Here is a 26,070-nt window from a genome sequence, read left to right as displayed (position 1 = left end):
CCATAATGCTCTGCCAAAACACACTGATCTATTCAATAAATTAAATGAATAATCTCTATATCATTCACAAAAAAACTCTTTACACATTTAAAAAATCATAAAGTTTGAGAAAAGAATTTTTACCAAAAAAGGCAAACCCCATTTCTTTATACACGAAACCCAAAGTATTGAACACTGGTTAGTACCTGCTTTTGTCACAAAAATATAATGGCTCTTATAAGTAAAGAGAAAACCTCTAAATAGCATCTATGATACATCTGATATTTACATGAAAACAAGGAAAAGATGCCGTTGATCATGTGACCAAAGGTCAGAGTTCATCAGAGGTGAAGTATAAAAATAAGAAGTCTGATCATCTGAACAGATAAAACTAAAGCAGTGCTTGTCCGTGAGGAGGCGGAGCATGAGAATGTCCTGTTGTGATTGTGTCTGCTGTGAACTTGTGGGTGTGTCTTGACTGTGATGTAACCGTTGATGATGCGGAGAAGAGGGGGTGGAGTCTCGGCAGTCATGCTACGAGGAAAATGAGAGTACATTTCATTGATTATGTTTGAATCTTTGTAGATTTTCCTTTGGATTAGGGTTTCTAGTAACCTAACAGTGAATTAGGGTTAGAAAAAGTTTAAGACAAACGGTGACTTTTGTTCAAAACCTCCGTCATGGATTTAAAATGTTTTCATCAAACAGTGCAAGAGAGACTTTAAAGAAACCTAACAAGTGCTTGTAAAATATCTGATATAAATATAAACACACCCGAGACACTCCAGCATCATCTTAAGCTGTTGACACATTTTGACTTTAAGTTAACTCTTTCCCCGCCATTGGGGAGTTATTTCATCAATTAAGAGAAAACGCTTCCCTACCAATGACGAGTTTTTACTGCAATCCATATTACCGTTATAATCCACCAGGTGTCGCTCTTACCCAGCTTATAAAACACTGAAGCATCCACTGATCCACAAACAGTAAAAACTCTGTGTAGGTTTTGATCATCGCTCTGAATCTGATCTCTTTAAAAAATGCAATTATCTCTATAAAATGTTGTATTTTTGAAGAAGCCTACACATTTGAGAGGTGATAAAAGAGAACAAATGAAGGTAGGATGAAATGTTTGTTGTTGTTGTTGTTTGTTTCATTTATTATATTTTATGTTCATATATTTAAAGAAGAACATTTTCTGGAAGGCATAACAATTTTGTGAAAATCATAAAACATGCTGGCACTGGAAGGCAACTTTTTGAAAAATGCTGGCGGGGGAAGAGTTAAGTGATATGCTGCATCAGGTTTAAATGAAGATTTAAGCACAAGTAAAACCAGCAGAATGTTCAAGAATTGTGTATGTGTGTGTGTATGTGTGTGTGTGTGTGTGTGTGTGTGTGTGTGTGTGTGTGTGTGTGTGCGTGCGTGCGTGCGTGCGTGCGTCTTATTCAGTCTGCTCGTCTTTGAGCTCTGATTTGCTAAGTCAAACCGTTTACATATCAATACTCTGAAAAAGAACTTAATCTCACCTCACAAACACACCCTGAGGTTAAAAACACACACAGACACATATGTGATGTTATCAAAGTATCTTTTAGCCCACAGCATGTGAAAGTCATGAGAAAATGAGATCAGACGTGTTTAAACCAGTTATTGACCCATCTACACTTACAGGATGTGTTTTGTAAATGATTGAAAGTCTAACGCATCACCTGAGGACTCATTTATACAGCGTGCGTATGCAAAGATTTGATTGTTACGTGTGAACATACAAAAATCCACAGCAAAATCCATATTTATAAAAACCAGCAACAAAAAACGCTTTGTGTTATCTCAGTCTTATATATGAAGCGTTACATTAACATTCATTTAGTAAAAACTTTCATTTAAAGCGATCTACAGTTGAGGAATACAAGAAGCAAAACACACACAAAGTGCCAGTAATGAAAAGGAAAGTCAGCTATAAATCGCATCTAAAAAAAAAAACATTTGATTTCTTCTGTTTGTTTAAAAAAATATTTATCCATGCATCTGTCCAGTTCCTGCTGTCGTGAAGGTCATCACACCGCTGATCTACTGGCCTTCCTTTAACGTGATGCCCAACTGATGTCTGACCAACGACCACCGGCTGCCCCTGTTTAATCTACTTATCCGTGTATATATATATATATATATATATATATATATATATATATATATATATATATATATATATATATATATGTAATTTTAAATGTTTTATTTCTCATAAAATTGTATAAAATAATATCTAATATATATAGTATATCCTCTATAGAATCAGCCAGGAGGGTTTTTTCTCCTAGTAGGGAGTCAGCTGACATTGGCTTAACTTAGCATCCTCTTCTATACATTACATTATTACTACGCTCGCTAGTACGGTTTAATCTTAACCACTGTTTTCTGTTGCTTCTGTTGTCCATCAATTTTTCTGTGTTTTCTCCTGCATCTATTAATGTAAAGCTGCTTTGAAACAGTTAACAATTGTGAACTATATAAATCAAATTGAATTGAATTGAATTAACACTGCCACCTTCACAGAGATCTTCTGTACCAGATGAATCCTAAAAAGTTTAAGATGTGACCTCACCTGTCCTCCATGCGCACCCAGAGATCATTGAACTGCCGATGGTTGGGGACTTTCTTCTGTTTGTTACGTCGTTTCTTCTTCAGCTTTCGTTCCACTTTCTCCAGTAACTCCAGACTGTCTGGAATCAGGAGGTGCGGGACGGAGTCTTGCTCGTCCGCTAGACGCTCATCTTGTGTCTCGTGTAAGAACGGCTCCAGGTTTAACTCTTCTTCTGTGAGATCTTCTGATCGCCAGCTCGACCTTCTGTTAATGAGAACACAAGTGTGTGATGTTATTAAAGCTGAAACGTTATCTCCTGCTTGACTCTAAGAGGAATGTGAGTGTGTGAGATGGACCCGGTTAACACAAAGATAAGAACACAATGAGAGAGATGATGTGTATCTGATAACCAGCTAACAGTAAGAACAGGTTTACTACATAACAAACCCTCGACTGTCACCAGGCCAGAAAAACACTGCAACTAAAATCTGTGTTGTGTACAGAACAACAAACATCAGGATTACAAGAACAATTCAAGTTTTTTCTACTGTGTGTATGTTTGTAGTAGTGAGGCACAGCTTGATGATGTGTTGTGATGTGATGTACTTCCTGTGTGTGTTTGTTTGTTTGTGTGTGTGTGTTGTGTAAAAGTGCTTTACAGATGAGAGAAAGGCAGTACCACACACAGTTAAAGCAAAATGAATGACTGAAGACTTGACATTTTGTTCAGTATGAGATTTCACATCTACACAGAAAAAGTTTCATATTTGTGCTGCTGTGAGGCTCATTCGACCTCCAGACAAAAGCTTCATTCTGAACACAAGGACCTTCTGCAGTTCATTATGAGCTCAAGCTGAAGCGCTGGACAAACCTTACACCCATCTGGAGTCTGTCAGTCCAGTGTCAGACCTCACAGCTCAAACTCAACCCGTTTAACACTAAATCATCTTTCTCTTAGCATGCTTTTCAGACGTGATCGTCTTATTCACACATCAGCAGTTTACATTTTAAAACTTTAAAAAATTTAAATCATGACGCTCCAGTTATCTACCTTTAATATATACGTTTATCATCATGTGCAGGCAAACTCACATGAATGCAGGACAACTGTAACAAAGCCTTATGATGTCATACACTTACAACCAATCAGAGCTCATCTAATAATCATAGGCATTGTGATATTCCTAAAACAACTCTCTGTAAAATGTAAGTGTGCTTTATTGGCATGACAAAAACTGTACATTAGGATTGCCAAAGCATTTGCATCTGGGCTGCGTAAAAATTGTGAAAATATAAAGGTATAAAGTGCAAAATTAAAAGTAACACAAAGGTGATTTTCTCTTTCCCTAAATAAAAAACCCTATTTGGAAACATGAAAATGTTTATTGCAAAAACTTGAAGTGAAAACAAGATGGTGTTGTAATGTTTAAAGTGTTGCGTAACATGATTTTGTATTCAGTTTAACTGGCAACCAAAACATCCAGAACCCAACGTTCAGCAAACCTCAACATTCATAAAACAACTTCACACCTCTCCAGTGAACACATGATGGGAACTTTTCCTCTAATATCCCAACTCCTTTCTCTTTAGCTATTCCTCATTTTTCTAAATGCCTAAATGTAAATCTACATTTTAAAGATTGTTGGTTTTTGTGGACTAACTGATCGTCCAATCCTCTCTCTTTACACAAATGTGATGTAAGTAAGGTTTTGCACAATAGTTTGTCATGTCATATCTTAATAATATTTAATAATCACCCAGCTCTGTACACATTCATATGGAGCTGGATTTCAACATCAAGATTTCACTGTGACATGTTGTGATGTTTGTGTGTGTGTGTTGTGTTTGTGTTGTGCGTTACCTGTGCAGTGGCAGTCCAGCAGGTGTGTGCTCAACCTCATAACCTTGACTGCGAAGAACATCGATCACTGTGTTGTTCCCCAGAAAATGACCTGCAACACAAACACCGTCAATCTCTAATCTAGTGTTTATAATCCTGAGAGAGAGAGAGAGAGAGATGTTTTAGGGTTTAATCTGAATCTATGTAAGTGCAGGTGGCACAGACTCACTCACTACAGTCCGTCTGAATGGTCATATTGATCTGTGACTAAAATTGAGCCATTGACCACATGCCAAAGTCAATCCTCAAAACACAGAGACGTGTAATGGACGCCCGTCTCACGGTAAACGCCCGGAGTGCTGATAGATGTGACTGAGATAAGAGCTGCTAACCGCCTAAAAGCTTTTATTCAAAACTTCCTCAGCTCGAGCTTTTAGCGCGGCCGCTCTGCGCTCGCAGTTGTTTTCATAAGGGGGCCGTGGACCCGGCGTTTAATACTAAATGTATTCATGCTGTCAGGTGGCAACGCTCCACAGACCCCTCGTCCAGAAAGCCGCCTGTGTCCTTCAGCTCTCACTCCAATTATTAGAGCAAATGGCACACGGTTTCTTTTCCATGCAGCGTAATATTTTATATTCCAGCAGTTGAGCTGAATAAATAAACTGCAACACTGCTGCAGATGTTTGTGTAGAGATCTGCATTACACAGACGCACAACACGACTGCTAACTTCACAACAGATGATGATGCTTGTCAACTAGTCCAAAGTTTGACTAGGTTAACTAGCTTTTCAGAAGTGGTGCATTACATCAACATGAAGTCAAAATAACAGTAACACATAATACAATAACAACACATTACAATAAATCAATACCAATGCAAGGTGAATCAATCTACATGTTGTTTGTTAAAGTTGTGTTTCCGTAAAGATCTCCACATGATTGACCAGCTAATATGAGTACTAAAGCACAACCCATATTAGAGGAGATTTCACATCATCATTTCTCAGATTAAGATTCTGATAACACAACAACATGAAACACAATCAGATGCGTTTAACACAGCAATAAAATGATGATGACTATTAGTAGCTAAATTCCAGCGAAGCCTGAGGTAAAACTGAAGTAAGACTGAGTAAACACGGTAATTATGTTGAAAATGTGCAGACTCGCCCATGTCTGAGTGCTTGAGCTTTGATATTTCACAGCCTGGACAGACTGGCTCCTATAACAACCTTAAACTGACCTGAGATCAGGGACATCTGTTCTCATCAATAATGGCGGTCATAAGGGAAATCATCAGCCCAGTAAACCAGAACAAACAAAAAAACATTTTAAACATTTTTAAAAAAAGCCTGTAGTTTCATTTTCAGCTGAAAAGTGAATGATAAAATAGTATTTATTCAAACCCAATACAAAGAGCCTCTGAGGACACAAACAAGACCTTTAGTGAATGTAATGATTGTTGAATCTTGGCATGTTTTTTCATCTTGGCTTATTAGACATGGTGCTGGAGGTAAACGCTGTGTAAAGTTAAAGCCAAAGAAAATCTCGGCAGTGTTATTTTAGTGTTCAGCTATGCGTCCATTAATACTCCTGATGCCTCCGTCCAAATCTGAAGTCATTTCCTCATTCCTGTAGCCGGGCAAATTTCTGTCTCAAGGAATTTAAAATTGTTATTATCAGACATTGTCAAAAACACTTTGAATAGACCTGGCTACAATCAAACAAGTCCACAGTGTTTTTACAATACTGTAAGATTTTTACTGCGGTATATGAGCTGCTGAACGCTTAATGTCACTTAATGTCCATTCATGAAGATGACGGTGAGAAACTACAAGATATCAAAAATGACAATTCTTATGTTTTAATGAAATACTGCAGTGTTTATTTTAAAGAGTTTATTAGTGTGGGTCTTTATCATTTTTATTCAATCATGTGCCCTCATAAACTTTAATCAAAATCTGAAAGTGTACATCCACAGAGTTGTGGCGAACATTCTTTGATTTGATGATGTCAGCTAGATGTCTTGGGCGGAGCATCCGTTAACCCCGCCCACTCCGACTGTGAGTCTGCCTACTTTTTAAATCAAATCAATTCACAGAGGACAGCAAAAGCCACGACCACTGTTTTGCTCATGTGAAATTCAATTTGAAATACGTCACAATACGGCAGGAAAGACGATTGCGACTTTAAACTAAACAACAACCTTGAATGAGACTTCTCGTAAGACTTAAATATTTTACTGGACGATTTCACAATGATATAATATAACACGGTCACAAACAAGCACAAACAAAATTGCTACACAAAAAACTACACAAAAATGATCAGCTGAAAGTAATGATAATCTACCAAAACTAAATGGAGCTCTGCTTCTAAGATTTCAGTCTCGCTGTCGCGTTATCACAGCGCTACACAACAAAGTGCGATCGTGACAGCTGTGCACAAGTTCTGAATGTAATCTAACTCCGATTCATTCATTCACTCCAGATTTTTAGTGCATCAATATGAAAAATTCTCTCCATTTGTTTTGTGCTTTTGTAGTGCTGGGTTAACATCAGATAAAAAAACCTTAAAGATTAAACTTAGTAAATAATAAAAGAGAAAGGCTGACGTGAGATGTTTTTTCTCACAGATCAGAGACAGAAACACTGATAGCATCTCATAACAGACAACCAAAGATCCGCTCCACGCTTGCCCATAAAAACCTGCGCAATGCTTGAATTATAATGAAAAAGTCTCAACATAAAAGAGCATTCAACAGAATCTATAGCTGCCAAAATACTCACTGATCAGATGAACTTTATCAACAGAAACACCTGACAGACAGACAGACAGACTTTCCTTTCAAGTAGGACACATTATTACATAAAGGTTTTGTGTTTTTAGTGTGATATGAAGGATAAACTGGAATATGACAGCCAATGCCAGAAGCACACATTCATTATTACAGTAGGGTTTAAATAATATTTGTTTGTGAATGTTAGGGTGATTTATCTTTGGCCCACACTTCATATCTGACAAAGCAGCGTATCTGACACCTGACCAACATCAGTTTAAATAAACCATAACACATTTACTGTAGGGCACATATCACTGAAAACTCTGTCAAGTGTGTATGCGCATGTGCGTGTGTGTATGTGTGCGTGTGCATGTGTGTGCGTGTACAGCCTACAGCCACACTATCAAAAAAGGTGAATAAAAGAATATTATTGTCATGTTTTTTAACATCTAAACCATTATGACAAAACAATCCTGCAAGGCAAAACCGATCATCCGGTGCTTTTATTCCTGAAGCAGAGAATTCTGGGTCTTGACATAGTCGTCGCTATTCATCAGTGATCTGCTGATATGTGATGGATATGTGATGCCTTCCTGTCTTTTAATAAACTCTGGTTTAGCTCAGGGCAAAAACATAAAACCGTGTTCCAGGTGCGTGATCTACAGCTCTGGGTCATGTGAGGTCAAAGTTCGCAGGTCACGTGATCTCACTTCTAGAGTTACACATGAGGAAGGCCAAGACTGCATGTAGTTGAAGGGATTAATATTGTCAATATGTGGGAAACATTTAAAGCACTGAGAAGTGTTTTTCTGCGCACTTATTCATTCGTTCTGCTTTATGAACCTGCAAGATCCTCCTGACACTTTTATTTAGTCCATTTTAGGTTTGTGCAGTTAAACCAAGATTAAGTATGTAATGAAGAAATAACAGACAGACAGACAGACAGTAACAAGGACCATTTCTGTATGTTTTCAGCTCTGTGTCGTCAGCTTTACACTGTTGAGTGTTTTCACTTTATCGTCTGTGCTCATAAACAGGTTCACAGTCATTCATAGAGCGATAAATCACAGCAGGACTCAGCGGCGTGTGCCCATCATTTACACAGCTGCTCGTGATGACAGACTCGCTGCTGGTTTAGGTGTCTATAGATGAGTAAAGGGACCAAAGAAAGATCTTTGCAGTCACAAATTCTAGTTCAACATTTTCGCACTTAAAAAAATAAATACAACCTCACATTGTATCAATCACGTTTACACACTGCCTTCGAACCGCTTCATCCATCATAAAAAATTTGGATCTGGTTCAATTTTCTGTGATTTTTGAGAGGTGTTTTGACAATTCAGAGCCACCGTACAAGAAAACTAAAATCCAGAATAAAATCCAGAATAGCTTCTGATAAGTTGATCCACATCGTCTCACGACACAAACTGCGTAAAACAAAGCGACGGAATATAAAGACAGATTAAAATTTACTTGAGGAATTTTATTCCCCCTATAATCCCATCCCAGTGAGTAGTGAACCTGAGCAGCGCCCGAAAAGCAGCTGGGGTGAAGGTACTTTGCTTAACCTGTCGGCAGTTAGACTCAAACCTGTGACCTTTTATAAATTATAAAACTAATAACAGCACTGCAGTCTTACTGTGGGTTCACACCAGATGCGAGTTCAAAGATTTGCGCGAGTAGATTACATACAAAGTCAATGCAAAGATGCGATCAGACGCGTCCCCGCGTGGGGCGATGCGAATGATGCAATATGGGCGGCGCGTTTGCCGGGAAAACACGCACTATTCACCTCAAACGCGTCTTCGTCCAAGTTGAAAATATTCAACTGAGTGAAAAATTCGCATGGCACGAAGTTAAATCCTGCGAGTAATGCGATGCCCCACGTTTGGTGTGTACGTTGCATTACAGCTCACTCTCTTTCTCTCTCACTCTCTCTCTCTCTCTCTCTCTCTCTGTTTTCATGCTGTATTATACAGAAATCCCCTGAGGAGCAGTGCATGAAATGAAGCCCTTGTTAGTGTGCAGTGCAGCAGTCATTCACTGCATCTCTGCTTTCACTCAACACATTTCCTGTAGTCACTAAACTCAACAGACTGTGAAAATCTGCTTAAACTCCTGTCCCACAACACACACACACACACACAACACACACACACACACACACACACACACACACACACAAACTGACCAATCAGAATGAAATGCAACAATCATGACTAAAGATGAAGCTGTGAAGCCTCAAACCAGAGTAAAGCTGAATGTTTGTCAGCGCTGCTTGTGTACACAAACATTCTAGAAGAATTCCTGCCATTCCTAACTGACCTGGGGTCTGTGCTCGTGACCTGTAATCAAACACAATGGAATGCTAATTCACAAACATTCCTTGTTGTTTTAACCCTGAGTAACACTCGCTCGCTCGCTCCTAATCTTATCATTGACCGCGGTCATGTAGTGCACTGACCAAACTCTTTAACCCTAATAGAGGTGAAACATCAAACACTACACAATAAACAACATGATGAATAAAGTTTGTGCTTTATGTATTTGTCAGATACTTTTATTATACAAAACCATTTGCAGTGCTTTTAAGGAACATTGATCAGATTATGTGCTAGCTGCTTTGTTTAAACTACTACGATCTAAGAACAACTACCTTAAATAGTCATCAATTATTCAACCTGGTTAGATAACAGTTCAAGAGCATCTATAATCTAATCCTGAAAACATCATCTTCTCAACAGACTCATATGAAGTAAATATAAGGAAATCAATTTGAACTTCATGTTCTCCATCCTGAACTATATTAAAAAACTGCCATGCTTTTGTCTTTTCTTTCTTTCTATTTCACGTAAAGCTGCTTTGGAACAATGAACCGTTGTGAAAGGTGCATTGAAATGAACTGAAAAAATATAAGTACTGCCTGAATATGAATCTATGAAAAGATGATGTTTTCAGGATTATAGATGCTCTTGAATTGTTAAAGGATCGCCACAAACACAAACTTCTGCTCAACCCATTCATGAACCCAAAGAAACAAACTAAAATCATTTCTTTTCATCAGATTTTAACATCATGTCCTCATTTAATGTACGTCCGCTGATCTACACCTTGAACTTAAACTAATATAAAGACTTTTAGAGGACGGCGAGGTTTATTTTCATAGAAAAGCTTAAGAAACTGAAGGCTGACTTCATCAAAACTGAAGAGTAACAAATAAAATCAAGAAAAGAGTACTGCTTTGCCAATTTTTTTATATCAACAGAGTTAAAATGTAAATTTTTTTTTTAATGAACAGACATGACTAGCAGTGTGACTATAATCTTATTTAATCTCTATGAGACGTCTATAATCTTAACTCTCAGCTGTCTACACTGAGGCCGTATACTGAGCGTTTGGTTTAAGCTCTGTCACAAAATATTAAAAAGTCCAACATCTTTATTTGCAACTCAGTCTACAAGTTACATCTTATGCACTACTAAATATTAAAAAAACTACTAAACAATTAAAAATCACAACACCACATACAAACTAAATATTAGCAAAAGCCCCATATAACGAGAAACGGTTAGAATAAAACGGCAGACTGACTGAACTAAATCAATAAGCTCTTGTTTTACTCCACAGACTTCAATCCTTTATATAAGATATCTTAAAGGTGACATAGAATGATTGTACGGGGTATTTATCCTTGTTCTGTGATTTGACATGTACACAACAAAATTTTGTTTGGGTCTGTAATGCCTTAGAAGCTTCTCAGAAAGCTATATTAGGGTGGGGGATTTTAAACGCTTGGTTTTGCAACTATTTGGCATCCATTCGGGCTTAACTGGCAACCTTATTATAAAATGCAAGCACTTGACGCTGATTGGCTGCCTTTGCTGCCACCCAAAAAAATTTAAACTTCGCCGTCTTCAGACCACGGACAGACAGACCAAAATGTTACACACAGAAGAGCACACCTCGAAACGAAACTTGACATTTCACCTTGAACTTCGCGATTTACTTCTCACTGGAGGTTAGAGGCCGGATGTATGCAAATTATTTTGAAGGGGAGGGAATTGAATGAGAGTGGGAAGTGAGATGCATTTTACATAACATGTATCCGTTCTTCAGATTGGGCAATTGTCTGGCGGACATTTCTAAAGGAGGGATTTCTATGAAACGGAGATGTTCAGAATGTCTCGCACTTTTCGTATATTCGTGAATGAGGGTAGACTACCTTAAGACGAGGTAAAAAACGTATTTTCATTCTCTGTCCCCTTTAAGAGAGAGAGAGATAGAGAACTTGTCAAATGTCTTAAAATAACCACCAGAGCAATGTTTGTGGTAACTGTGGTATAAGAGGAATAATTGATGTTCGAATTATTTAAAAATAACTCAGCTTCATGTCGTGCCGTATTACGTGTGTTATTTTCAAATAATTCAACAGCCCATCATCAAATGTTTCTTACAAATGACCTTGTTAGCATCTCTTCAACAGGAACCCGTCCTAAACAGCGCAAGCGCACCTCTTTGTGCATCGGTCTTTGTTGTGCATGTCAAATAAAATCATACGAAATAACCAAATAATGTCATTTCTTCAGTATTTATATATTGATCCTTATTCATTTAAAAGAACTTTTCAGAATTAAAATACAGCATCACTATTAATATTAAAGGCCACCACCACAAGCTTTGTTTTTTAGCAAAGTTTTAATGTCCATCCATATTGATTTTTCACTCTTTTTTAAGATACAAACAGAAAATACAGGAAATATGTACACAAAATTGATGTCCCCCTTGGTTGCTCGATGGATTTGTTTTTGCATCATTTATGTGTTTACAGCGGAAGTTGGATGTGGCTCAGCCGGCGCATAACACATGTCATAATCAAACGTTATGTGATTGGCTTACGTTTACACCAATGATTTTAAGCCCCCCTCCCCACGAGAAGGTAAACACTTATCACTTATGCCCAGGCTCAGGCAGACTCTTTCTATGAAGGGAAGCAAAGTATCAGAGGATGGTATTACCTAAATACTTGACACTTCAGCTTATACTTTTATACAGTTTCATACTATATACACATTTTCTGCTTGTATTCTAATATAGAGATTGAGAAATAATTAGATATGATGACCATAACATGGCCAAAACAACACATGTAATGGCAGCATGGTGGCAGGACTTTTGCACAGTATACTTTATATATTAATGAGAAAGTAGAGCAGCATTAAATGTAAACGTATCTGAAGAGTTACTGCGTAATTATTAAATAAATTGAATCAAAGGTTAACTGTAGTTTATGCGATTTTAACACAATTTCTTCTCATTAATTTAAAGGTATGCATCATACTTGTCAGGACTCTGCCTTGAAGTCTTGTTATATTTGTCTTTTGCTATGGTGGCAGAGTTCTGGCAGCCCCAGGCCTTGTGTGGAGGTTCGTGCCTTGTTTTGTGTGGCATGTGCCTCCGGTGTCTTGTCTTGTGACCCCGCCCCTTTGTTCTCCTGCTTATTAGTAATCATTGGTTTTCTCCCATCACCTGTTCGCGCTCTTTATCTTGTTTGGTTTCTTCTATTTAATGTCAATGTATCTTTAGTTCTGTGCAGGTTCATTGTGTTCTGTTCCTCGTGTTCGTGTCTAGTTATACAAGTCAGAGTCAAAGTCAAGGTTTAGTGTTATCTGTCGGTGTTTCATGTTTTGTATCACCCCTCGTGGGTTTTTGTTTTGTGCAAATAAAGTGTTTTCTGTTTTCCCCTGACATTGTTGCGTTTGGGTTCATCTGTTCCCCAATCCTCACAATACTATGCGACTAGTTATAACTTTACAAAGAGCATACGACCTGCTAGCTACTGTCTGCCTTAAGAAGATTAGGTACAGATTAGTTACAAACTAGCTAGCAGTTCCTAAATGAGGACTTTACATTCCAGTTTAAGCATGAACGTACGGATGGCTGCTGCAACCAGAAGACGACCGGCTGACCTCAAAGCACAGAAAGCATCGACTGACCTGCTCCGAATGCAAAGAAGAAGCTCTTGTCTGGATGTTCCTCTAGCAGGGCTTTCACGCGTCTCCCCATCCTCTCATTACGTTTATAGATGAGCTCGTGTCTGAAGTAACTGTCGATCTCCTGAGCCGTCACCTGCTCACTGGCTCGCAGAGTAACATTGTTGAAGTTTGGAACCTGAAGTCAAATGAACAAAAATAAACGAAGGTTAAAATCGTATGATGTGTGTGTGATGATCAGTCTCTGGATGTGTGTCTGATACCTGTGACGTGTCGCGGTTAAACACGATGGAGTTCAGATCTCCACAGTTGTAGTGCTTGATCAGATCTTCGGTCGTGTACGGTAACTGTAAACTTCCAGCTCGAAGACTTTCCTGTTGTAGTAGTGTCTGATTCAGTGCAAATATCACCTGAAACACACAACGCACAGTGCCATCTTTACCATATCTACATCAGCAGGACACCGTGCATTGTGGGTCTTTACAAGGCTGTTATACATTAAATTTCATTTTAATTGCAATCTCAAACTACCTGACATCAACTAGGACTAAACTCTTTTTGAGTCATTCACTACAGCCACCAAGTGACTTTACGCAATCCACCAGATGGTCCCGACCCACAGTTTGAAACCTCTGGCCTGGTCTAACCCACTAAAAGAATTTTCATTTGTTGTGTGGCTCTCCTGAATCTGCAAAGGTCTTGTTATACACATAAGATGCAATCCTTAAAACATTCTTAGGAGGATATTTGTAAACTTGACGAGTGTCATTGATTTTACATGACAGTAAAGCCCAAACAGCAATGTTTCCCAACACACAAAGTTACAAAGAATGCACTGCACACAGCCCGAGAGCAATGTGCGAGTTTGTGTACCAGAGGAGTGGGTGGACGTGTCTGCATCTTGATGGGCACTGCATTTTGTATAAGTAAACTTTGCGCTCGACATCTTCCTTCTTCGGGAATGGAGGCTGCTGCTTCTTGTTTTATTGGCGGGTGTTGTTTGAGAGTGGTGTTGCAGCTAATATTGCTGGCAGCAAATGTAGAAAATCTTTTTAAAGCAACATTAAAAAATACAGGAGAAATACAGTAAAATATTTAAATGGACTGATAGTGGGATGAATGTTAAAATATGGGAGACGGGAGGGTTGACGTTCTCAAACACAAACAGCTGCATGAGAGATCTCTTTATTATCACTTCTAGTTCTTTACTTTCTGCTTCAAGAAGGTACCATGAAATTCATCTGTGTTTATTCACATAACTCACACACTCTTCTCATCGGCTGCGATGACACTCTCCGGCCCCGTCCATCATTGTTTTGGGGGCTCGTGTGAGAGTCGAGGGCAAAGCCCAGCAGATGCCTTCTTGTCTGGGACAAAGGGCTCCGTCGGTCCGGTGGCGTCCCACGCTTTCATCCGGCCCTCATCAAAGCCGCTGTTCTGCATATGAAAGCGTAGCGGCTTTATACGGCTGAAATTAGCCTATCGCCACCCTGCTAGCCTTCAAACTCTGCCACACAAAGCCCTTCTTCCATCTGCTTCAGCATTTTAACAACGCAGCTCCCCCAGCAGCTACAAAGCCTTTCAGCCCATTAAATTATAGCACGGTGGGAAGAAAGAAAGAAGCAGGAAAGCGAGAGAGAAGAACCGGGGCTGAACGAATTCTGTTGTGTTCATTCTGAGGGTCAGTGGACACTTTCACACATACCAACCAATCTGAGTTTATATCAAAGCACTGATGCCCTATGAAAGTCAATAATTCTGCTTTGTGATGGAAATGACCCTCTTACGTTACTAATACTAGTAGTAGTAGTAGTAGTAGTAGTAGTAGTAGTAGTAGTAGAGAGACACCAAGAGCTTTATTAAAAATTTTAATCCATGACAAACAAACACAGAAAGACTTGACTACTTCAGGCCTATATTTCAATCTTGACCCTAAGAAATGTGCTCCTGTATAGCTCAGTGGTAGAGGATTGCGTTAGCAGCACAAAAGGTCATGGGTTTAAACACACATACTGAGAAAAAACATGTAAACCTTGTAATGCACTGCAAGTCGCTTTGGATAAAAGCATCTGCCAAATGCATAAATGTAATGTGAAATAACGGAGGAAGATGTTTAGTTTAATATATGGTGGAGATTATATTGATGTTCATGTGTCTGTCAGTGTTAGGAGTGATGGATGACTTCACACTTCTGTGCTAATGGACAGCCGTTAACCTCAATTCTCATGACATCATCAGTCGTCTGTTTTCACAGCACTTAAAAACACAAACACAGCAAAGCTCTGGACCACCGGTGACATCATCAGCCCTTACATTCCCTACAGATATAACATTTGTCAATGGACTCTGATAAGGTGTCAAATTCCCATGATGCCCAGTCTGAGTCTTTATCAAACTTTATAGCAGAAGACTAAAACTGGGTTGAGATCTCGAAAGAAAAAAATTACCCCCCCCTCTCTCTCTCTCTCTTCAGTTATTCCTTCTAATAATGATGGATTAACCGGGCAAATTCAGAGGGTAAAAGTTTAGATTTTACACAACGCTGCACTGGATTTTCCCTCAGAATAACACCTCATGTTCAAAAGCTCAAGTCACCATTTCTAGACACAGAGTAGCGTGTAAACTAGTTATCCAACTTAGATCTGTATATTCTGTTATCATTGAGTTGATGTTAGACTGCTGGTTTGGCTTTGGCTGTTCACTCATGCATTTACCTCACATACCTCAGGTTTACCTTGGTGTTTGGCCACAGGTAAATATTTATTCTGTCTGACAGAATCAGTTTAGCAGCGCTTTGAGTGACAGCTTCATCCGGGCTACGTAAGCTGTCTCAGCCAATCAGTATGTAGCAGCGTGGACTGGAGGGTGTTGTGTAAACCAACATATCTGCACTGTCTAGCCCTGCTGTCATGTTTTTAATAACTTAATATTAGTCAGAGCTAATAAAAACATCAAAGCGGTGCATAAATTGTCACTATAAATAATAATGTTTCATTTAGGTGTTGTGTGTTGTCATATGAAGAACAAACATTACTTTATTATTAACAAAATCATTGTAAGAAGTTTCTCAATTCAATATAAAATGATGATAAAAATGTAAAAACTTCTCTTTAGGATAATGTGTAGGCAGCAGGTTGTTTTCTGCTGTACGTTCATCTTGCTTATTACACAGCTATTTACCTCATAAGTAAGGTAAGGAACATGAAATATTGATCCTTCCGTGAGAAAAACCTGTTTACTTTTCGGTTTTAAGATAACACGAGACATTTAAATGTCATGAACACACTATTTGCTTTAATCATTTGTTACTATTATGTCATATATGTTATTAAAAGACAAATGTATATTTAATTTGTGTAATTATGAACTCTACCTTTCAAAATGATTTGCAGCATCCGGGTTACCGTGTTTTATTAATTTTGAGCGGTAGTTATCTAAAAAGAACAAACCTTGGTGTCGTGACTGGCCAATCACAATTAAGCATCTTAGTGATCTGTGTAATAAGTGCGGATAACCCTAAAGACTTTGGGCCCTATCATCACGTCCAGCAAATGCATCTGCGGCCATTTTTGCGCCCATGGGGTTCTGGTCTGAAAACGAGGTGTGTTCAGGCGCATTGTTGGCGTGTTGCTATTTTGAGACAACTAAAATAGACTACACCATTGACCAACTAAAAATAAGTCTTTAAAAACTAAAGTCTTAAGTCAATGGCACAATATTGTTTTTGTTATTTAATGAGCACGTCATTAATATGCATCTATAAACGTGACGACTACAGGTGTGTGCTTATCACACACATGGATGTGCAATTTAAAAAAAATTAAAGATTAAAATGTAAACGATTATTATTGAGTCTATTGGACATAAATGAAGACCGATTTCGAGATGTTTGAAGGCGTAAAGAGCTGCTTCACCTGTAGCCTGTTAAGTAAATGTTTTGCTTTAAACTAATGCAGATATTGCATCTATTATTAATGCTAACCCACGGATTTATTGTATATGATGATTTTGTGTTAAGATGAGAGCCTTTGCTTTTCAAAAACCTCACGGCGCTGTCCGAGTGCTGAAAGGTTTCGGCTCCCCACATGTTTGTAAATTCTTTATCTCCTGTTTGTTAGAAATAAAGTATTTTTAGAGTACAAACCTTTTCTTGCATATTTGTACCTAACCCTAACCCATTCTTTGAGATTACACTGATCATGTAGGCTATCCATTCATTTACACCAATTAAAAGCCTGCTAATTTTACTTCCACGACTGAAAAAAAAATTACTTTTAATACAAAAAATAACAATTTCAATACAAATGAAGACAACGCATTTTTTAAATCAATGTTAAACTGGTGATCTTCTTCCTCCGATTAGTTTTTCAGTTTACAAATTAAGCAATCTACATAGGGAATCGGGCATGGCAAGAGCTCAACTGGCTTTTAAAGGGGATGAGAGATGAGACTCTCATTGGTTTATTGCACGTTACGCCCGAAACACACTCATTACTCCTTACGAGAATAGGAACAACCCTTTAAGAAATTTTTTCCCATCGTTAAATTAGCAAAAGTGGAATCGGACACACCTTTAGACTGGGCACCAGGGGCTTTAGGCAATGCATTAAAATAGTGCCCATTAAATCACACGTCAGAGACAAGGCAATCGTCAGCCTGAGGTTTATCTACACACTAGAAAACTGCAAAATAGACACCAAGATACAACTCATTCAACAGACAAGATGACACACAATCAGGATGATTATGGGTGAGTAAAGTCGAAAGATAAAACATGAGCTAAGAAAAACCAACAGACTGAATGAGCAGCAGTCAAACACTGAACTTCTGTTGGGATTGTATAAATATCAGAGTAAAATAACACTAATAAGAGTTTTAAAGAAGGATCAGAACCAATCATCTGTATGCAGATGACAGCTCTGTGTAGACATGAATCTCATCACACATGAAACATAAACTTAGGTTTACATTTTAGTTTTGTAAAGAAATTCATCAGTCTTAAAATATAAAGTTAGTTTTTTAAAATCATGCCAAACATAAACGTAGTCCAGTGTGGTGCCGCTGATGTGAAGTAAAGAGGAAAGCAAGCAAACGAATGATCTTTGATGCGTGGGGTGGAGGCTTGGGGTTTGTCAGGAGTTTTTATGAGGTCAGCGAGTGGAGACGTACAAAGACCCCCAGCCCCAAAGACAAACACTCTTTGGGCATAAATGACCCTGAAAACTCGGCCGTTTCATCCGACTGAGTGAAATTCTCTTCTAGCAGGACACAAAGTAAACAATTCTGGCAGCACAGGCCGACGGCTTTAGGGAGGAGGCGAGGGAGCGAATGAGCTTTCACACGCTAAAATACAAGACAAGAGCGGCGGTGCAACAATGCGTCAAGAGCGATCCCGCTTCTCCTTCTTCAATTCAGCCAGAGAAACTTCAAAGGCCTAGGATCCAAATGACCGGCAGCGGAAAAGAGATTTTGACAGGAGCGTCTTTCATGTGCTACACGTGCAGTCATGCGAGCGCCTGGGACGGCGTGCTGTGGACATCAGCGGGACAGAAAGATTGCATAAGGACTGTAGATGTCCTGAGCACACATAAACCTAAAGATTAGTGCCTGACAAACCCTTCAGTAAACAAGCCGTACAACAGACTTTATGATCTTTCTCTCATTCATTATGTGATGCTTTCATCTACCGATTTATATCATTCAGATTCATTTATTTAGATTATATTTCTATTCAAACTATTCAGCGTTTAGTTTATCTGAAGTTGTGAAAACAGTGAAGATATCAACAAATTAAAAGTCCTAATAGAAGAAATGCAGTATGCTCTCAAGGAGCATTGTATTAAAGTTGAAGTGTCTCTCTCTCTCTCTCTCTCTCTCTCTCTCTCTCTCTCTTCGTGTTGATGATGTTGAGTAAGTTGTCAGCGCAGGGATTAAACTACACTTTAAACTTAAGCTGCAAACACTAGTGTTAAGATTACTGACAGCTAATAAAGAAATATAACACATGATTCACTCCTTTATAAAGAGACTCTTTTCTCCCACTCTGACAGACTTAAGGCAGATCAGGGATATTGGAGATGGGAAGCACTTCCATCTGGGTGTTAACATCAGGAACAAGTTTCTGTGTGACCCTCTGAAAGAGAGAGACGCCTCAGGCCAAACCCTGTCTGTGGATTAATCTAGAATATAAGATCTGATCTGTAGAGATGGACTTATGAACACAACACTGACAAGCACACATCTATTCACTTACAAATATTAGCACCTTATGAGTAGATAGTTTCCAAAGAGCCCACAGATATGTATTTGGATACCACCGGAGTAATGTGATGGATGTGATATCTGCGTGTTTGGTAAACAGCAGTGATGTAATCCAGCACTTGAGAAATGGGGTGGGGTTAGACAGATGTGTATCAATAACCTTGTGTGACACAAAATTACTTTTTTCAAACTACTGAGATACTAAGACTAACCACTTCTGTGCTATGACTACTGACCACTGCTGTGACATCAATGAAACACTGACTGGTGCTTTAATGTCACCGCAACACTGACCGCCGCTCTGACGTCACCACAACACCGACCGCCGCTCTGACGTCACCACAACACAGACTGCTGCTCTGACGTCCCCACAACAACGAACGCCGCTCTGACGTCACTATGACAACGACCGCCGCTCTGACGTCACTCCAACCCGACTGCCGCTCTGACGTCACTACAACACTGACCGCCACCCTGACTTCACTACGACAATGACAACAAACTTCGCTCTGACGTCACTACGACAACGACCGCCGCTCTGACGTCACTACGACACCGACCGCCACTCTGACGTCACCACAACACTGACCACCGCTCTGACGTCACTACAACAACGACCACCGCTCTGACGTCACTACAACACCGACCGCCGCTCTCGATCGATGGGACGATTACCGGTTTCACGATTAACCATGATAAAATGTCCTGACGGTTAGTATTACCGTTTAAAATGTAAATATAATAACAACCGTGTTTAATTACCGTGATTTTGAAAGCTCGCAGTAAATCCTGTCCAGCCAGAATCAGCTTGATGCAGGCGCGCGCTTGCAACATTGTTTTTTACACGAGAAGGCGTGGCGGAAGACAGAAACAGATGCACTGTTTTTATTGCATTGCTTATGTGTGCATTTGATGTTCTTATTTAAGGTACTGTTCATTAAAACAGGTTCATACATCTCAGGGCTCCATGTTAACTCTTTCACCGCCAGCATTTTTTTAAAAAGTTGCCAGCCAGCGCCAGCGTTTTTCATGATTTTCACCAAAGTTTAATGCCTTCCAGAAAATGTTCTTCTTTAAATATATAAACATACAATATACCAAATGAAAGAACAGACCCTCTGCTTTCAAACAAAAAAAACCGTTTCATCCTACCTTTAGTGGTTCTTTTGCAATCAGCTTTTGAATATGGGTAGGTTTTTGCAAAAACACCATATTTTGAGCAAAAAGCAGAGATAATTCCATTTTTATGATGGACTTTTCATAGAGATCCCATTCAGAGCGATCTTTAAAACAGACACGGACATGCAGCAGCTTGCCATAGGGCAATACTTCGGTTTTAAAAAGTTGCGGAAGGGCGCCACCTGGTGGATAATAGCGGTAACGCGGAAAGACGGAAAATCTCGTCATTGGCGGGGAAGCGTTTTCTCTTAATTGACGAGATATCTCGTCAATGGCGGGGAAAGAGTTAATGTTCATTTAATGCAGGGGTGTCCAATACGACCAGTCGATCGCAAATGCAATGCCGGTAGATCGCACATAAGTTAATAACTGTGTATGCTGCTCCACGCCTCCACGAGCTTCGGAAAACAAAGCGCCAAATTGGCATTATGGTCTTAGAAACAAGTCTTTTTGCATGGCTGCGAATTTCTTCTCAAGTGTGTTTTTATAAATCTTATGCCTGCCCGCTGCAGCGGAGTCGTCTAACTTCCGAAATTTGGATGCACATTCTTGCCTTCATGCAGGAGTTGATCCACATGCACGGTGTATGTGCGCGCGATCGATTGACCGACCGACCGAACGAGAGAGAGAGACACACATTTAAAGTGTTATTAAAAAATGTAACAGTGTTTTGTTAAAAAATATATTTTTTAGCAGGTAGGTCTTTTCGGCTTTATCATTTTAAAAGTAGATTGCCACACAAAATAGGCTGGATACCCCTGATTTAATGTTTATGCTTAAAAAAGTGCATATAGCTGCTAATTGTATTTGTTGTTTGCTGATTTTCAAAAATAAAACTTGTTAAAATGTTTTCAGTGTATGTATCAGTTCTTTTTGGACATTTCCATCTCAATTTAAGAAAACCATGATAATATTGATAACCGTGATAACTTTGGTCACTATAATCATGATATGAAATTTTCTAACCGTCCCATCCCTACTCTGACGTCACTACGACAACGAACGCCGCTCTGACGTCACTACAACACAGACAGCCACAACACACTACACCACTGTTTTCCCTCTCCTCTGGTGAGTTACACTCTCATAATGTCTATCTCATTTTTGTGGCAAAACCATACAGACATAAATCATACAGAGAAAATGTAAGAGTTTCCAACTTTAGTTCAGACAATTAATTCAAGCAGGCAGAATTTAAGTGGTCTGGCTGGATGAAGTTAAAACACTCTCAAACTCCCAATAAAGTTTTCTACATGAGAGTTGGTAAAGAAACAAATTGAAAACACCTGTTACAGGACACTGAGATGTTTTTCCAGTGTGTTGTAATACAGCTGTGGTATAACTGTAAAGAAATCTTCTCCCGCAGAGTAAATCAGAGAGTAATGACTCTTATTACACTAGTAATAAACACCAGCACTTCATCTGGAAATAAACACACATCAACTCTGACATCTTACTACTGCAGTCAGTTCAAAACCAAAAACAAAGGCAGCTAATAAAACCAATGTGTTTCAGAAATGTGTGTAAACCGTAAGATGTCACAGGTGATTTTCATGATGCTGCTTATTGTCTGCTACAGTTCTGCTTTAAACACATTAAACACCTTCAGTGAGTCCTAACAAATGCACATCATTACATTTATAAATCTCTGCAAGCCAAGACGAGAAGTTTGCAGTGGTTTAAAAGTACTTATTTCTTTGGTGAAAATGAAGATGGTTTGGCTAGTTAAGACCCGTATGACTCAGTTATGATCGTTTCGAGTCCCAAAAATCCTGAAACTTTTTCCTAATAAAATCATTTCTTCTCCACTAAACAAAGAAAGAAACATATAGGAAACTTCTCTTGAAATCAAACGCAAATCTGTCGTTTACAAATGTCATTATTGGATGTTTTTTAAATCCTAAAAATATTTTTTCAAAGACTTGAAGTTAGGTTTAATACCACAAAGTCCTAAAGAATAAAAACAGATTGTATTTGAGGCTGAGCTGTCAGATTGCGTTGGGTTTCTTCTGAACTGAATGGGACTCAATATTAAATTAGAATCACATCTGAACTGGAGTTTGATTTCAAAGCTTTAAGAGAGAAATGTCTGAACTGATTCTGCATTAACACTCATCTACTGTCCTTCATTCAGACTCTCTGCACATTTAAAACAAGTCAAATACTGACTAATCTTGACAACTACCTTAAGAAATCTAAAACATTTTCAATAAAAGTGTTGTCTGATATGATCGGTGTAATTCCTTACAGATAAAAGCAACATTCACAAACACTGACATACCAGAAAGTCTTTAAATAGATGAACACGGTAGGTCTCCCCACATTATTTAAATTCATCTTATTTTCTTTACTGACACAAGCATACACACATTTATCAGAGAGATGACACCTGGCCTTCTGCATGTAGTGATCGAGATCCATCAAACAGATTCCAAATCAGGAATTCCAATCTAAGTCTGAGGAATGTTTTGTGTGATAAGTCAATCAGACCACCATCAGGTCTGCTGTAAAAAACCAATGGACTCTAATCACAGCCACGTTCATTATTACGGCTCTGATGAGATTTAAGCACAACATCTCAAGATGCTTTCAGCTTCTGCACATGCAGCTCCATTACACTTCAAAAACTGAATGCAAACAGAAGAAGGAGAAGAAATCGTTGAATAAAATGGGTTGTTTTGTGCACAAAACTGTTTATAATATTTTTATTAATGAACAACTGATGGAAATTTTTGTTGGCGATGTCTTTCATTCTTTTCTGGGCTTGATTTAAGATCAAATTGTCATTTTGGGGTGAACAAGACCCTTTAATAGCAGAAGAACTTCTAAAAGCTGCCTGTTTGTTCAGCTGACACAACTCAAACCTCAGCAGCAAATCCTTCAAGAGGGTTCTGGTCTGAACTGTTTCTTTAATGTTCTTTCACTTTGAGAGAGATGTTTGCCATTTCTCCTAACCAGACACAATGAGACAAAAACCACCTGAAAGACATGAAATCCACCCACCTGAGAGAAGTTCAGGCCGTTCAGCGGATGACACTGTTCCTCAACCTTCTCCACAGCTCCGGTTTTCTTTTTCATCCTTTCTGCTTCCTGAGCGAGATAAAGGTCCAACACGGGAACTCCACGAGTCTTAATGTCGGCCTCGGTCAGAGAGTTCACCATCAGCATCACCCACACCGGCCTCTTGCGCTCCCAGTTTCCCGCTATAGCGTTGAACAGATAGTCTGCGTACAGGCCTTTGCCTCTCTGATCGGGCGTGATCCAGGACTGCATCATCAACTTGACGTAGTCCAGGTGTCTCTTAAGACGACGGTAAATATCTCTGGGCAGCAGGTCTTGCAGATTTTCCCCATGCGGCAGCAGCTGGCAGCTGGTCAGTGCCGATATGGTGTACGGGTCCGTCAGGTCCAGCTCAAAGTACACAATGTTGCTCTCCTGAAACGCCTTTTTGGAGTTTTCTGGGATGTGGTCCCACACGCGGGTGTACGGGACATGAATAGTGCCATAAAAATAAGAAGGGGGGTCTCGTTTTATAGTCCACAGGAAAGAGTTGAGCTCGCTTTGCTAAAACACAGAGACAAACCTTTCATTTTATTCTGATAATTTCTTTACTGATGTTGTATAAACAAGTAACTATAATATATGACAAAAAACATGTATAGAAGGTCAGAAGGTGTGTGCGTGTTTAAAGCAGCGGGTGTGAAATGTAGGAAGTGAGTGTAATGTGTGTGTATTCAGAAGTTAATTATGTATTAAACAGCAGTTAATATGTAATTAGTCCAACACTTGAGTGGCTGTCATGAAGATTAAGGAGAATCCACATCCAGAGCATCATGAGAGTCATTATCATCTGACCTGTCTCACACTTTAGAAAGCAGCTGACAGACAGACAATACTGTCTAATATACAGTTCTTAATATGTTAAAAAGCACTTTTTTATGTTTAACAAAATCTTCCTGTAAACTTAAAGTCAGAAAAATAGATTGTTTTACTTGCAACACTGTGCTTTATATTTACTTCAGACTTTTTTACACTACATTTCAGGTTAAAGTTATGATGGATTGTGTACTCAAACTTTCAGTGTGAATTTCATTATTCATTATTGACATTACATTATTCATCTGATCTTTGTTTATGACAAACTCAATTTGTTTTGAAAAGTTATTAAAGTTAAAACTTACTTTTCTATTGAGATCACAGTTGGTTGAGTCTCTGAACTCTTTAGCTCGTAACATCACAATGAAGAAGGTTTGAAGAAGTGCGCTCCAGTGTATCATCATCATCATCATCATCATCTCTACTGAAGACTAAACTCATCACAACATCACACACGCGAGCTTCATCCTGCACAAGAGCCACGCGGAGCACCTACAACATTTCTCCATTGTGTCTCCATCAGGTTCTCTCACACACTGTCATACACACACAAACGCACGCACGCACGCACACGCGGGCTCCTCAACGCGTCTCCAAAACTTTCACTGAGATCCTGCACACGCGCTTCACTTTGCACAGATCTTAAATAAAAACTCTCTCTCACACACACACACAAACAAACACACACTGATACACTTACACAAATGCACGCGCTGAAACAAACATACGCGTGGAAAACACTGACGAGCAACAAGTTTTTAGCGCGTGTAACGTTATGTGACTTTTTCCCAAACAAATGAACCGATTTAACCCAAAAGCAGACTCTCTCTCTCTCTCTCTCTCTCTCTCTCTCTCTCTCTCTTTCTCTCTCTCTCTCTCTCTATGTGTGTGTGTGTGTGTGTGTGTGTGTCGGGGGGTTGCTTTACCTTCCCCCAGCCTTTCACTCCACTCATTCACCCCCACGCAGGACTCTGAAACACTTTGTGTGGTGTTGAGATGTTGTGCAGGTGATGAAATACTGAAGTGGATTCACATGAATATTTAACAGCCCGTTAAAGATTATAAAGACAACTCTCTCTCTCTCTCTCTCTCTCTCTCTCTCTCTCTCTCTCTCTCTCTCTCTCTCTCTCTCTCTCTCTCTCACACACACACACACACACACACACATTATTATTTTCTGTGGGAAATGAGAGTATTTCTGTCTGTAATCAATTACATTTTCAATTTAAAGAACTTGATTGTGTCACTTACAATATTGCCAAAGCATTATACATAGAACAAGAAACATACAATAACACAATGTTAACAAACATTAAGGTGCAATTAAGCTAAGGTGCTGGGTGATGGATGAAGTACTACTGCAAATCAAATCAAATCAAATAGAATCAGAAGATATTTACAATATAAAGTAGACTTTGAAATATAAACATTTGAAGTATACAAATGTATTTACGGAGGCACATGAGAGGTAAAACAAAAGTACTGTACAAGATCAGGGCACCATATATACAATATGATAACCATATATTGCTTAACATATATTACTCCACATTACACAGCGATATAATTTGCATT

The 26,070-nt window shown here is 38.9% G+C and overlaps 1 protein-coding gene across 1 annotated transcript; it reads right to left on the bottom strand.

Annotated features, from left to right (window-relative positions):
- Positions 1 to 25,277, bottom strand: trabd2a (TraB domain containing 2A). The gene is made up of 7 exons (XM_065251237.1): positions 24,801 to 25,277; positions 23,623 to 24,183; positions 13,443 to 13,589; positions 13,183 to 13,357; positions 4,428 to 4,518; positions 2,588 to 2,830; positions 1 to 513 (listed from the first exon to the last, which is right to left on the bottom strand). Exons 1-7 carry the CDS (start codon positions 24,912 to 24,914, stop codon positions 321 to 323), a joined length of 1,524 nt encoding a protein of 507 aa, XP_065107309.1. The 5' UTR covers positions 24,915 to 25,277; the 3' UTR covers positions 1 to 320.
- Positions 25,278 to 26,070: the final 793 nt, after the last annotated feature.

This window comes from Paramisgurnus dabryanus, chromosome 5 (genome assembly GCF_030506205.2).
Source record: "Paramisgurnus dabryanus chromosome 5, PD_genome_1.1, whole genome shotgun sequence".
Taxonomy (NCBI): Eukaryota; Metazoa; Chordata; class Actinopteri; order Cypriniformes; family Cobitidae; genus Paramisgurnus; species Paramisgurnus dabryanus.
The sequence above is the reverse complement of the archived record's forward strand: the minus strand, read 5'-3'. Positions and strand labels throughout refer to the sequence as shown.